This window comes from Sturnus vulgaris, chromosome Z (genome assembly GCF_052056855.1).
Source record: "Sturnus vulgaris isolate bStuVul1 chromosome Z, bStuVul1.hap1, whole genome shotgun sequence".
Lineage (NCBI taxonomy): Eukaryota > Metazoa > Chordata > Aves > Passeriformes > Sturnidae > Sturnus > Sturnus vulgaris.
In genome coordinates this window covers 57,804,535-57,820,426 of record NC_142283.1, presented here as the reverse complement: position 1 = coordinate 57,820,426, position 15,892 = coordinate 57,804,535, and the positions used below count along the sequence as shown (strand labels likewise).

Here is a 15,892-nt window from a genome sequence, read left to right as displayed (position 1 = left end):
CCATCTGAATGTGTTTTATTTGAGCAGATATATATGTTGTACATCAGAAATAGCTGTCAAAACTTCCCTTGCAGTCACAGGAGTCACAAAAGACACATCTAGAGCACAATTTATTTTCTCCTAAAGTAGATATCCTAGATGGATAAGCTGACGAACCCTAAAATCACCTGTTATTTTCTGCCAATTAAGACCTGTGGGTGGATGAATCCACCCTGTAATTTGAGAGACCTTGTTTTAATGGCACCAGGTTAATAATTGGAACAATTTATAAAAATAAAAGGACTATAGGATAATGATGCATCTAGGGGGATGGTTGGTATGTATGAACTAGAATAAAGAGGGATTTGGTTTTTAGTTGTTCATGTTGTCAAGTACAAGAGAAAGAAGCCCGTATGAGGATCCTGAAAAATACTGTCAGAAAATAAATTATCTGAAAAACTTATTTTTCTAGGTGGCAAACTTATTACTTTGGTATGGAGCTGATCCCTTATTAAAAAATCACGTGGGAAGGTGTGCATTAGACGAAGCTTCTAACCCATCTATGATGAAACTTCTTAAAAGTTATGTAGCAAAATCTAGAAGACGCTCAGTAGCAGGTAGGAAAGAATTACTCTGACACAGCATCACTGCTAAATGGAGAAATTTAGAACATCTGTTGAATGTTTCCTTAATTGCTGCTAGTACTTCTATGACCTTATGACACCTTATGTTACCAGTGACCACTCCTTACACTCCACAGTTGCTATATGTTGACAAAGTGTAAAAGGTAATGATGTCCAGCTTTTTGGGGGGCTGGAGTTTCAATTTGAAATGAAGATGTGAAACACACCAGTTGTCTATCTAAATGGATGATGCAGCATTGCTTGACTTGCTGATGGATGAGGTATGGTTTAGAAGTAGAGATAAAATTTGGCTTTAAACTGGCTAAAGTCTAAATTTCAAAGGATCCATAAGATAAAAAATGGGAAACTAGGATTAGATCTGGATCTTAGGGGTTGCCAAGCCTTAATTGTTGTTAGGGCTGGGTACTGGAAAATATTACCTGTAGGTAACAGCTAGTGAGTTTGTAAGGAGAAAGTTGGATTAGAGCTAGCAATTGGCGAAGGAGAGAGTAGGGTCTTGTACTGTCTTGGGAACTAAGTTGTGAAGAAAGTTTGGAGGAGGCTATTTGATCAGGAGCAGGTACAAAGTAAGCCTTGATTAGAGCTAGGATTAAGACCATGGACACCCATAGGCCAGTGTGAGCTGTAGTATGTTTAAGTCAGAAGGATTCTCAATCCCTCGGACTATTACCCATTATTAGTTTTCCACATGGATGGTAATAAAGCTGTAACATGTAGTCCAGGGATAATCAAAAGAAACTTCAGGGCCTCAGGTTAGTTGGTAAGGGAATCTGGTAAACAGGTAGTTTTTTCCTCTCTTCCTGTTGTGAGCAGGGACATTGGAAGAACCAGACAAACCCAGTCTATTAATGCATGACTCCGTAGCTAATGTCACTGTCACAGTTCTGGTTTTTCAGTAAAGGGGTGGTCAGGATGTCCCCAGGCCTTCTGGTGTCAGATGGAATTCACCTTTCTCAGAGAAGGAAGACGATCTTTGCTCATAAGTTAGCAGGGCTCATTGACAAAGCTCAAAACTAGACTTGAAGGGAGACTGAGATAATATCCGACTTGCCCATGAGGAGCTGTCAGGTGACATGAAGATGGGATGGATGGGGTACTAGTGAGGGCTCTCAGCCTGCTGCTCTGAGATTCTTTGGGTACCTGAACACACTTACAGAGAGGAGACAGAGGTTACACTAGGTTTCAAAAATAATTGCTCAGATCACTAATCATCAAGAAAATTTGAAAGTATGATGCCATTCTTTACTCTCACCAAACAAGTTTGAACAAGATGCTATTTGCAACAAAGATTAGACTCCAAAATTTGATCAATGTTTTATATATTGATATGTTTTAGATTCCAATAAAACTCTTAAGGGCTTGATAATTTTTCTTGAAAGCTAAATATTGTAAGTAATGTTACATGCAGTATTGTAGACATAAGATGGTATATATGTTAAGTAAATTATTAATCTTTTCAGTTCTGGTTTCTTTCCATATTTCCTTTTCATTCAGGTGCAGGTGATTCAAAGAGCATGTTGAATACTCAGTGTGTAGAAGAAACAAACCAGCACCAGGTACATCTTTATAAAGAAATCTGATTTGATCATAAACTGTTAAGGGCTTGGTGACAGTCTTCACTGAACTAAAGCAGATGACTATTTCTGAATTATGATTCAGTTCCAACACACAATGTACTAGATATATCCAGCAGAGACTGAGAGTAATAGTGTAAAGCTCATCCTTACTAGTGCTTGGAATAAGGTACAACCTCATGAGTATGCCAGACAGAGGCAAGTGTCTCATGGATGGTGGTTCTTGCTGATTTTGCAAATGCTGCAGAGCTAATTACAGAGAACATGGTACATTAGTGCCTGTTTGTACTTGCAGAAACCTTACTGAAACTGCCATTTTTTTGCCTGTCTTGTAGCAGTAGGATAATTATCTCTTGCCTCTGGGTAGAGTAAGTTGTGTTGGGTTTTGAGAGCAAAGGGTTGGGAAGACACTGTCTTGCACAGGGGTTGCACAGTTATGCTGTGAGGTCTCAGCAGGGTGGGGGAGCTGGTGCCTCGTGTGAAGACGGACACCATGATGAGTCACTTAGACCGGTGTTTGCATGTAGTGCAACAGCTTTTAGCATTAAGAGCTGCATTTTCTCCTTCTGTTTTCCTCCTTTCAACAATGATAACAGATAATATCTGAGTTGTAAACTGTAGTGTGCATTGATACATCTTTTGGAGCTTTTGAAGTTTTATGCGATGATGATTACTATCCTTGTTACTCACAGTTGTGCAGTCTATGTGTCCTTTGAAATGTAATGGTGTAACTGCATCCATGGTGTGTAGTCTTAGAATATGCTTTAAAACATGAAATGATTGATATAAAGATGGTGCTGTAAACATTTAATTACGTAAACCTATTACTGTAGATTTGTAACTGATAATTTCAATAATTGTGTCAGATGTTGTAGTGTGTGTTCTGGTTTTGTCTCCAGATATAAAGTAATCAGAAGGATAATGCTAGTTAGTCACTGGCCTTTGGACCAGCTATGTTTTGATATTACCAGGAGTTAATTCTGTGTGGTTTTGATGTGTTATTTACACTTCTTTTTCATTTCCTGGAATAATTGCAGACAGGCTTGTCAGAAATGTAAAACTAGAGCTCTGGTTTATGACCACAGAAGTGAAGCAGTTTAAAAGGCAGATCAATAATTCAAACTCGTTCAATTTTCAAAAATAAATACAAGTTTAAAGCATTTCAATAATATTTATTGTTGGATTTTGCCCATGAATTTTTACATTATTATACACATATTTCTTAGTTCCTTATTTTCTTGGTCCTGCAAAAAAGCAGCACTGAGGAAATCAGTTAATTTTAGAGCAGCACAGTTTTCTTTTACTATATAATAAAGGAATTTATCAGAAAATGAAGTTAATTGTATGGCCTATTTTGGAGATAGAATCAAATGCAGGTGTACTTCAACATGATAATACTGGAGCATCAAAAGAAGTCTTGCCAGGCATGAACAAAGCAGAAAAACAAACCTGGTGAAAACCACAGTAATAAGGCTCTTAGGAACCTTTCTCTGAAGGCAGAAAAATTAAAAAAAAAAACCAGAAGCAAGTTCGAAGAAGGCTATTCTTCTAGCAAAGGCTACAATGAAGAGTAAAACTAATAAGAAATAACATCTCATATTTTATGGACATCAAATTTAGTTCCAGTTACAATCCAAGGAGCTTTACAGAAAACATGTTTCCCTCATGATGGACCTAATGAAATGGCACGGACTATTGCTATATCTGCTCCTAATTGTTGTGTCCCACTTTATGTTGTAGGAAACTGAGCTATCAGGTGGTATTACAACAGGAATGTAATTCAGCAATAGTACAGTGAAAATTCATTTGCAGAATAAAAACGTAGCACTGGTGGAAGCTCAGCACCTTCTTTGTAAAGGGGAAGAGATGACTAGTTTGTGTTGTCTCACATCTATGGTTTCTGGAGAAAAAGTGTGTACAAGATTTTCAGACTGCCTATTTAAGAGCACTTGGTTCGCAGTCAATACTGATTTGCTTTGACTTCCTCTCACAATGTGTCTGTTTTAAAGTTGCAACAGGATGTGACAGGGGTCAACATAGTCTCCTGCAGAATAACAGTAGTAGTTTGAGTGACAGGAGACTAAATACCGATATGAGAACACCTTCAGAATGATTTTTGCAAAATTTGACAAATCAAGTGTAATCTGATACTAATGGAAATAAAACTAATGGATCAGTCCTAAGTTTAAAACTCTCTTTGCCTTTGTTTTGATAGAGTTCCTTACAGACAGGGGAGTCAGAACAAGTATGTGCCAATCCTCAGAAGACAAGCCAAAAAGCAAAAGCAGCCTCGTATTTCAGTAGCAGCAACAACAAGGTTTCATCTAATCAATCACAATTAAGTCAAGCATCAGAACAGCAAACATCTAAGAAGTCAGGTGAAAAGTTAATGCTTTATAAACCAGTGGAGTTTTTTTCAAAATATACATAAGGAATGCTTTTTGAAATGTGTGAGGGGAAGTTTGACAAGAAATATATAGCATGTTGAGCAAATACTCTAGTGAATACCTAAATAGTTCCAGAAATATTTGTGCTCCATTTTACAGAATGCACATTTTGTTTATGTTCATCAGTCTTTCAGCATTGTGGTTGAGGGAATGCAGGATTTTAAGTGAAAGCTTCAAGTTCAGCCTTACTTAAGTATCTTACATAAACAGCAGTTTAAAATAACATTAGATCGGTCTTTATTTGTTTTACGTGTCACAGATCAAAGAACAGGGCCCTCCATATATTTGGCACACTAAGATCCACTTACATTTTATGGAATATAATAATATATAGGATATATCCTCATCAGGCACAAATCAGCATGAACCCTGATTTTACTGGTGCCTCTGGGTTAGTTTAGATACAAACCTAATTCCATGAGAGTAAGGATCTAACATCCTCCAGTAGTTGTATTCTCTTCTGCCTGCACATGCAGCTTTTTGTTTAGCATTTTCGTCCCATGTCTAAGATTTGCATTTATCTTGTAGCCTTAGCATCACAATAGAGCCCTACTCCAACTCATCTTAATCTCTATAGATTTTCACTTACTGATTTTTTTGATAAAGCTGGCACTCATGGTGTGTACTTTGGTTCTTTCTGGAACCAGAGAACCATGGTACTCAAGACTTCCTAAAACAAAAACCTGTAGTTCTGATAGCATCCCTCATCTCTTAAAATCTGTTTTTCCTCCTATGATTTTTTGCTGTTATGATTTTAAAAAGCTTTGTTTCAAACGTGTCTTATATTTTGGTCTCCTCTGGGATAGCATGTCCAAGGCTACTTTTTTCCACGTAAGAGATTCTTCAGGTAATATTTTATTTGATAAAATTAGTTATTTCCTTCATACCAGGAGAGTGTTGCCATTTCAATGGTGGTGGAAGCCACCTTCGTACAGTTGAAGGCCTTAATCAATTTGGAGTCCAGGACAATGGCATTCAGATTGATGTAGAAATAAAGCTGGAAAATGAGATGATGTTTTCTGACTTGTGAGTTTTCAGATTTTTTGCTGTCCTACATTTTTTGTCATTAACTGGCCTTTTTATCTCATCTGATTGTTTCTATGTCCCACTGGTCTTCCTTATATTCCTTCTATTTTCCTTCCTTCTATTATTGAATAAAAATATTTTCTTCATAAGTGACACAGTATCACTTTCATCTACAGTCAGTTGTTTACTAGGCTCCCAACGTTTCCATTCTGCTTATATAGAAGGAAGGTACAAACAGCTTGCTTCTTCTCTTATAGTTCAACCTGTGGAAATAATTGCTCATAGACCCATGTGGAGGTATTGAAGGACAATGTCCTTGAAGTTGCTGAGGTATGTCAACCTAATCCAACTTGATTACTGGTTATGGTAATCTCTTCATTTTATCTTTGTACTGTGCTGACTGGACTTCATATTTGCCAAGATCTGGATGTTTCCTTCGTATGACCCACCTGGCAATGCATCCCACAGAGAACCAGTATTTTGTATTTCACATCATTGTCCCATCATGCTTCTGCAAGTGTTTCCTAACAGCCATGAAGCAAACCGTTGTGCATGACAATTTAACTGGAAAACTTTGCAATTATTTCTGTTCACTTGCAGCCAGTATTGCTAAGGTTCATTAGCTTAATGGGCTGTTGTATACCCTTTCTTTTCTTCAACGTTTCTAAAAAGTCCCTAGGACATTCACTCATGAATTAAAAGGGAAGAAAAGGAAAAATCTGAAAGCAGATGATTGCTTTGGGAGTTCAGACTCAGAAGCTTTTAGACAAAAGACAATACATTATGGTAAAGCAGGTCTCAAATTGGAGGACTGTTTTAATAATATGATGCCTTTGTGTGCTCTAGAATCTCAAGTTTTCATTTAAAAAAGGAACTCTTGAGTATTTTTGTTGCCAGTATAGTGTAGACCAAGCAGCATCAGTGCAAAGAGATTTGCCTGAATGCTTTCTCACAGGTTTGAACAGGCTACAGTGAACAAGCTCGTTTAAAACCAATAGTCTTTCATATTCTTCCAAATAGTCTTGTACAACAAGATCCGTAGTGTACTTTGAAGGAAACATTGGAAAAGCCAATTTTCTGGAAGCCAGGAGGTACCTGAAGAAAGGCAGCTGTCAAGTACAGAAGACGTTTGATACTAATGGATAATGCTGACTGGAAATATTTGAGAAAAGAGCTTGTTTGATGAGACGAGGAAGATGCAGCAACTAATTGTTCAGAGGAATAAAAGGAAAAAAACCCCAAAAACCATGGATAAGAGTTGCAGAATGCTAATTTAAAACCTTAAACTTCTTTGAATAAATTACATGTTTTCAAGAAATCAGACAAAGAACACTGCAAAGTTTTAAAATATATCTGGATGATAATGTAAAAGAAGGAACAGGAGTTTAAAAGATAGATAGATAGATAGATTAGATAGATAGATAGATAGATAGATCTTTAGAAAATTTATATATCCTGTCTCGTTGGTAGCATTTTGAGGAGGGGGTTGCCCTTACTCTGTACACATCATAAGTACTTTGTTAATCTCTTTTTTCTGTTGCATCTCATAGAATTTAGTAGATTTATTATCTGAAACTTCAGAATTAGAACCTCTCTGATGACCACATACTATCATTAAAGGGAATGTTGTTTGCTTTGTGAACCAATAAGGATTAAATCAAGTTTATTTGCAATTATGGGTCTAGTTGTGCGCAGGTTTAAATGACAGATTATCTATGCCACTAAACATTACTTAAAGACTTATAATCAGTGTACAGTAGTTTTTCACATCACAGTTGTAAAAAAAACTTCTCTGTGTGTGTATATATATATTTATCAAGCTGCATATACATACCTATCTATATCTATCTATATATTTATGTGTATCAATCACACACCTGTATTTTTCCTGATACAGAATTAGGAACTGATAAGGAGTGGTGCTCAAGTCTCCACTTTTTAAATAGTTTTTAAAGTATCTATATGTATGTAGTTTATATATTTAGCAGCCTGGTGACCTGAAACCAGTCCATGGAGAAACCTGACATATTCTCTACCTCTATACAATATAAAATTTCAACCTTTTAACCTTTCTTGTGGCTTCCTGTTTTGTTGTACCCTTGTTGAATAATCTAGGTTTTAACTGGAAATTCTTAAGTATAGAATCTGCTTGTTATCTGACCTGTTGCACAGGACCTTCTACAGTTCCTTTTAACTTTTTGTTATAGACAGTCAATGTTATTGAATAATTTGAGTGACAGTGTTACACACATTTACAGTAATTCAATTGAATTATGGAGTTTAATTTTCTGTTTATACTTATGCATTCTTTGTGAAAATAATTTCTAATGAACACCTAATGTTTAGAATCTACCAGGGAAGAAGCTGTAATTGTTCATGGTACCCATAAGAAAAGAGCTGGGAGAAAGACGAAAATTAGGAGAAATGCAACAGGGGAAACTCGGCTGCACATTGCTGCTAAGAGAGGAGATGTGTCTTTGGTGAAAACTCTAATATCATCTGGAATTTGTGTCAATGAACAGGACTATGCAGGTTTGAAAATTCCTCTGTTACAGGCTTGTTTTGAACTACAGTTTTATATAATCCATAATATAGACATATTATATGTCTATATTATATAATTTGCGTGATTTTGATAAAATTACAGATTCTTGGCTTAAAATTTTGAGGAGGAAAGGAAGCCATTAAACAAGTGCAAGTACACTGTATGAATACAGGTTATTGTGTCAGCATGGAGGTAATGCAGACTGTTTCTCAGCAGAGTCTTGTTACTCTGCTGAAGAGCACGTTTTCAGAGATGTGTACAGAAAGGACCTTGAAAGTTTGATGGAGTTTATGTGCATCAGTATATGCATGTGTGAAGCACATTCAGACAGATCTTATTTCCTTGGGAAATAAGAACAAAAACCAGATGACAAGAATATGTTTTCATTTTTCTTACCTAAATATATAACATGCTTCTGTTTTCATAGTCTCAAAATGGATACTATTCTATATTAGATGTCTGGCAGACTTGATATTATAAAATGCTACTGGTATTAGAAATCAGATTATTAATATTGTGCTTCTGAGTTTTTAAAGTTTTTCTTCTCCAATGTTTCGTTTCTTCTATTATTTTTAATACTGCAGTAGAAAAGAAAGCCATGTCTTTCTCTTTAATACTGGGTGTTTTTCTTTGATGTAAACTGAATTACACACAAAATAGTTTACCTTGGCATTTCAAAATGATTGCTTGTGTCAGATTTATCTTAAATGCAGCAAAATGTACAGTTACTAATTAGTGAACTTTGGAACTTTCCAAATCAGATGCATACCGCATGTGTTATCTTGCTTTTATTAGGTTGGACAGCAATTCATGAAGCCTCTAATGGAGGATTTACTGATGTGATCTTAGAATTACTGAAAGCAGGTGCTGATGTTAACAGCAGAAGTCTCTGTGGTGTTTTACCAATACACGATGCTGTTTCTGGCAATTATTTGGAGGTATATTTTTCTTTTACATAAGATTTCCTAACACCAATTTCCAACAGAGGGTCAGCAAAGCAAAATCCTCATTTCTTTAAAGTTAGTAACAAAATTTTAGGGTAGGTTTGCATTTAGGAAGTAAACCAGTGTTCTTTAAAGTGGTCAAAAATTAGAGAAAAATATTCTTCAGAGTGATGGTTGAAATTGTACAGTTGGTTGACTTCTTTAATACAACAGACAAATCATAAAAGTTCAGTAACCCTCTGCCGTTCTGTGTCAGGTTTGGGCTTCTTACAAACAGTATTAAAGTTGAACATTCTCAATTTATTGATAGTTCAGTGCTGCCACAGATGGGAATGATGCATTTCACACTTATGAGAGAAGCAATAATACACTTTATTGATATAAAATATTGATATAAAATAGTGAATTAACAAAGTTTACTGATGTGACAGTTATATTGTTTACTGCATAGAGAACAGGGTCCCAACTGTAAGGAGGGACCTCCTGCTAAGTCGTGATGTTCAGAAAGGACCCCCTTGCTTTCTAAACTCCTCAGATGGCTAGATCCAGACTTCATGCCAGACTCAGTCAGCAGTTCATGTGTAAAGGGCTATATGTGCACAGTCATAAAGGACTATAAGTGCACAATCAATCCTTTCTATCACTTAGCTAAGATTTCAAAGTTTAGTGTCAATTACTGAAAATCTGTTGTGACAAGGAATTTCTCTGTCTTGAGGAGTAACGCTGAGATGTGTCTCTACTCAAGGGACAGCCCATTGCTGTGTGAGAGAGCTCAAGGGGCCCTGGGCTGTGCACTGTTTATGAAGTAAGGTGATTGATTTATGGTCGTATTTGCATACTAATAAGATGCCTGGCTCAATGTTGACAATGCCCTTTGTCCCCCCCCACCGCTCCCAGAGTAGGCTGGATGCAAATATCACTGCTGCCCCTGCTGGTTGTGGCTGAAGCAGGAGAGGAGAGTAGCACGTAGCCATAAAGCCCCCAGTTATGGATGGGACATTTTTCACTAGCTCAACTTGCCCAAAGCCCTGTCCTATCGAACTTCAAACATTTCTTGAGATGGGGTAACCACAACTTCTTTGGCTAATCTCTTTCAGTGTCTCACTACCTTCACTGTAAAAAAATTATTTTTGAGAAGAACATATCCTAGGCCGTTGTTTAAAAATAAACAATTTTTTATTAACTTGTCCCTTCAAACTCAAACCATTCTGTGGTTTTAGAAAACAGATTATTTCAGTTAGAAGGGACCTACAATGATCATCTAGTCCAACTGCCTGATCCCTTTGGGGCCAACCAGAAGTTAAATCATGTTAACATTGTCCAGGTGTTCCTTAAACATTGACAGACTTTGGACACTGAGCACCTCTCTAGGAAACTCTTCTAGCACAGCTTAGACCCATTCCCACTCATTTATAACTGGATCCCAGGGAGAGAAGATGAATATCTCCCTCCCCACTTTCTCTGCTCAGGAAGCTGTAGAAAGCGGTGAGGTCACCCCTCAGTCTCCTTTTGTCCAAACTAGACAAGCCCAAAGCCCTTAGTGGCTCCTCACAGGACACCTCTCCCGACACTCTCACAAGCTTTGTTGCCCTCCTCTGGACACATTCAAGGAGCTTCACATTCTTCCTAACTTGTGGTGCCCAGCACTGCACAGAAATAAATAAAATGTTCTTTTGACAGAGTGAGTTTTGGGGAACTGAAGTGTAAAGGTGATGCCAGATTGGCTCAAACATAGTTCTACTTCTGTCAGGACAATTCATGTTTCGTCACATTTATCTTTTTCTGTGAGCAAGGGTAAAACAAGAGGGATGCTTTCACAGGCTTGGAGCCAAATTATCAGTAGGGTTCTTGCAAAGATGTAAGTGTATTATTCAGTATTTTGGGGGAGAATCAACAGAGAACATCCTCAATATCAGAACAATGTTGTTCTGATGCCTTTTCCTACTTAACTGCACTCTAAGTGTAAGAAATAAGAAGAAATGCTAAAGCTGAGAAATCATACATATGAAAATTCTTTTATCATCCAAGCTCTGACCTCATCAGTACTTTTATACGATCTGAATTTAGGGGGTAGATGATTCCACTGATGCCGCTAGTCTCATTTCCACGTTTTACAATGAAGCAAACTTGCAAGTTTTTTGGAATTAGGAAAAAAATTATCGGTTCACGAAACCAAAAACAGTATTAAAGAAAGATAATGCACTTCTATTCTGCACTTTGGTCTTAATGCAATTGGCCAGTTCCTTTTAATTTAGATACCTGGTGTTTTGTAATTGTTCTGTATGATCATGAAATCATAAAAATTACATGTTGTGAAAATTTGTGAATTATTTGTATATTTTAATGAAGAAATATAAGATAGAAATCTGTGTTGATAATAGCCAATTATCTGTTTTGTTTAATTTGGATTGCAAATATAACAATTGTAGAGTATCTTACTTGAACCTGTATTATTTGTATGTCTTATGTATGTATTACTTGTGTAAGTCTGAAACAAGAATTAGCACTATACAAATAACAAAAATGCATATTAGGCAGCCAGGATTCTGCTGCAGCATGGAGCAAATCCCAATGAGAGGAATGGTTCAGGAGAGAGTGCTTTGAATCAAGCTTGTAGTGAAGAAATGAAAGAACTGCTGAAGTCTTATGGTGCTATGGACTCTGTTCCTATTCAAACTGTTGAAGTTTCTGGTATGTTAGTTTTGTAATATAAATCATAGGATTATCCAGTAGTCTTAAGGCAAAAATCATACATTCAAAGTATGACACTGATATTTTTTAATTTTATTAACTACTGAATGCTATTTATTTATTTATTTACAGAAAATAAGATGCATGAATGGGTTTTGTTTTTTTCTGAGAGAATGAAGTAAAATAACATACTTGGCTGTTCAGATTTTTGCTATTATCCATATTTCCCTTCACAGGAAGGGAAATAAGTAATTTAGAAAGTGGTATCTTTCATTTCTGTACGTTACCTAAATTTGATCTCTTTTGCATATACTCGATACTTTTCAGTAGTTGATCTGCCATAACGTCTTTGCAACCTATATTAGCTAATCCACCCTATGATGCTCCTGCAAATTAATTTTAAATTTTATTTATTTTTTCTTAATTGTGGAGAGGTGAAGTCAAAACATCATTGTTATGACTGTCATAAAAACGATGATGCAGCTTTGGAGACACAACATGAGAACTATAGTGTGGTAAGTATAGATAACAGTTTTGTTAAACTGCTCTGTGGTGTACGACTGCATAGAGACATTTGCTTACTGAAAAATGTAGTATATAATATAATTTAAAAAGAAACCATTAAATAGAAATAAAAACAGCATCATGCAGAGAGTTATAGTAGATAAGTTGTGGTTTACATATATTAATATGTTTATTGTCACCTCTCTCTGTTCATTATTCCTGTGCATTTAAATTTATTGTGCAAACAGTAGTCAATACTGACACACATTTCTTATTGCTTATAAAAATAGAAAAAAGGTCTTGAGTTCTGAAGCTTTAAGCATGTTTCCAGAATGGCTCTTTTTGAAACAGTAATGAATTGTCATCAAAATGATGAAGGTATTCAGATACTGTTTCTCTTAAAACAACAAGGAAGATTTTTGCACAAGTTGTTAGCTCTTCCTGGTGTCTGTAACCTATGTTTACATTGTCTGGATGATTCTGTCATGATGAAATTCACTGTCCAATCTTTGCTGTGCATTCAGAGGTTTCTGGAGGACTCCGAGCACGGACTAGTTTGAATGCCACAGCAAACCCGGGCTGTGACAGCCCCTTGCAGAGCAATGTTCTTGACACTATGTACTTCTGTCCTACCAGGGCCCCATTGCCTTTACACAGTAATTCCCAGCCTGGAATGACTTGAGTCCACCAATATCTAAACTGCAGGCCATGTACCATGGCTTGTTTTGTACGGTGCACTTGTCTCTAATTCTTACAGTAATTTCTGTGTTTGTTAACAGGAGTCTGTTGCTGCTGTACAGGATACAGAAAAGAAGCAGGAAGAACTCTTGCTGTTTGAGTTGAGAACTTCCAAAGATGCAGGTAGACATAATTGAAGTGTTTCACCTATTTTTAGTGGATAAATAGCTTTGGCAATATAACTGTTTTTAAAACATTATTGCGCATAATATATTTGAATATCTCCTCTGGAAAATACAGCTTCAGAGAATAAGATTTTAATAACACTTCTCAGGTGTGGGCACTTCCTGAGAAGGAATTCTATTGCACAGGAGTGAATATTATGACAAAAAAGAGAGGCATGCCACTTGGAGGCATGTGTCTCAAGTCAACCTAATCATATAAAAAGGGATCATTAATTAAGAAAGCATACTTCTGATAGCATTATTCAGTCATGAGCACGTGAGCCCCTGCATGATCAAGAGCAGCTATGTCTGTATGTAAAGTAGCAGATGCAGCATTTTCATTCTGGTGTGGCTGGACTTTCCAGGACCCTGAAATAATTTATGAGAGGAAAAAAGAGAATTCTTTACAGCAGACAGTGTGAATGATGGGCAGTTTCAGAAATGCTGATTCCCAGGGGTGTAATTTGTCTTAGGCTATCAAATCTCAGTTCAGATTAATCTCAAGAATTTACTAAGCAACAGTGACTTCCTAGGCGGTCATGATGCTGCTCCTGTGTAGCTGTTGGAGTCTATTGTACCCGTGCCACAATGCTTCAAGAGGCGTAGCTTGCTGCCAGAATGCCTTTGACCAAGTTCTCTCTCCTCAGCTGCCCTTCCCTATCTAGGCAGGGCTGTTTAATTGGAGCATCTCATACTTATAAAATGGTTTTGCTTCCTGACAGAAAGAAAGGCTTTGTTTTTAAATTTATATTCCTAAATAGAGACTAGAACTTTCAAATGGTATTTACAAGTAAATCTAGCCCTTCAAAAATAAATGTGAAATATGGAATTATGTGGATTGAAAACTCAAATTTATCGTGTATGGACTGTTAGTTAAAATAGATATTTTCTTGAAAAATGTTTGACATATTGGTAGATGATACAATAGACAGATGCCTGTGTGCAGACATGAGTGCAATTTCATGAATGAGCAAAAGGAACTATCAGACTTCTCCTTTTCAGGGCTAGTCAGGCTTCTCCTGTTCAAGGGTATGAGAGAAATTGACATGGTGATCTGTTTCCGATACTGACAAAAGCATTAGTAATGTAGCACCTCTTAAACTAAGTCGTAGTCATCACTATTGATGAGGCACAAGACTAAGTAAGTATTTAGAATACACTGACAAACTAAAAAGTAAAGTAAAACCTCAAGGTATTTCCATGCAGTAAAATCTGCTATAAATAACAGATTCAAATTTTCTATTAAACTGCCTTAATAAGAGCAATATTTCGTATTATTAAGTAGGCAAATACTGGTAGGTACCATGAAAAAGGTGTGGGGAAGCATATTATTAATTTCAATTTAATACAGTAATTTCTCATTTTTCCTGATTATGTAAAGCTTACATAGACTTTTAGAATTTCAGGAATTAGGTTACAATTTTAGCAAATTATCCCAGTGGTATCCACTGGTTGTGACTTCTAACCCTCATGTTATATGTCTAAGATATACGGTATATAAAGAAGAATGTATAATTGTCTCCTTTATCATTTAACTTTATTATATGACTTAGAAACTATGTAAAACTGGGATAGATATGCTTTTACCTTTGTATATCACTTGAAACAGTCTAGCTATTGCTTCATTACGAAATTGATTAAGCTATTTCATATTACTTCAAATGAAAGTTTTAGGCACCTTGTTAAGATTGTGTAACTTCTGCAGGTAGCCTCAGTATAACTGTTACATTATGTAGCTACTTGCGACACAAAGAGCTTAAAAATTTTCAGAGTTTACCAGTTCTTTAATTTCTTCTTTCTTCTCTTAGTAATTTCCTGAACAAGGTGTTTGCACTTCAAAATATTTCAGTACTTCAGCTAATTTTTCTAAAGTGAAACTTGTATTTAATTCTTTCTATAATAATTTCGTTATAAGTACTCCAATTGTAAGGAGCTACCAGCATGAATTACAGTATAAGGAACTGCTCTAACAGTGTCTTCATTCTTTGGCTGTGTATTTGCTACACTGAAAATGCTATTAATGTAATTATTTTCTACTTCTTATTGCCATTATAAGTTTGATTATTTCAAAATATTGAACAGATGTGTATATACGAAGGCTGTCTCAGATACAAGATAATTTGAATGAAATACTTGCAAACCAGAAAACAGAGAGGGATACCCTTGCTAAAAAATACAGGTAAGTAGAATACAAGGGTTGTATTCATAGAAAGCTATTCTTTGCAGTAGTAGTGATAGAAGTTGTTAGGAGATCAGGGTATAGTGGCATAAAAGTAAATCTGTGTGATTTTCATTCAGACTTTTTGGAAGCATGATCAGTACTGGCTTCAGTTACCTCAGTTACATGAAAGAACTTCAGAATTTAGCTAATGCATACTAATCAATTGTTGTGCTCATAGTGAGCATTGAAATGAGGTAGTGAACAATACAAAATGTTTGAAAAACACAGAATCACAGAATATGCTGCGTTGGAAGTGACTCACAAGGATCATCGAGTCCAACTCCTACCCTGCACAGCGCTATCCACATCCACCACGTGCCTGAGAGCAATGTCCAAACACTTCTTGAACTCTAGCAGGCTTGGTGCTGTGACCACTGCCCTGGAGAGACTGTTCCAGTGCCCAGCTACTTCTGTG

General features: G+C 36.3%; 1 protein-coding gene across 2 annotated transcripts in view; it reads left to right on the top strand.

The window, feature by feature from the left end:
* The window catches only part of ANKRD31 (ankyrin repeat domain 31), a 65,249-nt gene that overhangs the window by 24,384 nt on the left and 24,973 nt on the right, over positions 1-15,892 (top strand). For both annotated transcript variants that reach the window (XM_088156558.1, XM_088156559.1), the window contains 9 exons: positions 452-596; positions 2,118-2,179; positions 4,413-4,575; positions 8,017-8,202; positions 9,011-9,153; positions 11,694-11,850; positions 12,283-12,365; positions 13,134-13,215; positions 15,339-15,435. In XM_088156558.1, coding sequence (XP_088012684.1) covers positions 452-596; positions 2,118-2,179; positions 4,413-4,575; positions 8,017-8,202; positions 9,011-9,153; positions 11,694-11,850; positions 12,283-12,365; positions 13,134-13,215; positions 15,339-15,435 — 1,118 coding nt within the window. The remainder of the gene's footprint in view (positions 1-451; positions 597-2,117; positions 2,180-4,412; positions 4,576-8,016; positions 8,203-9,010; positions 9,154-11,693; positions 11,851-12,282; positions 12,366-13,133; positions 13,216-15,338; positions 15,436-15,892) is intronic.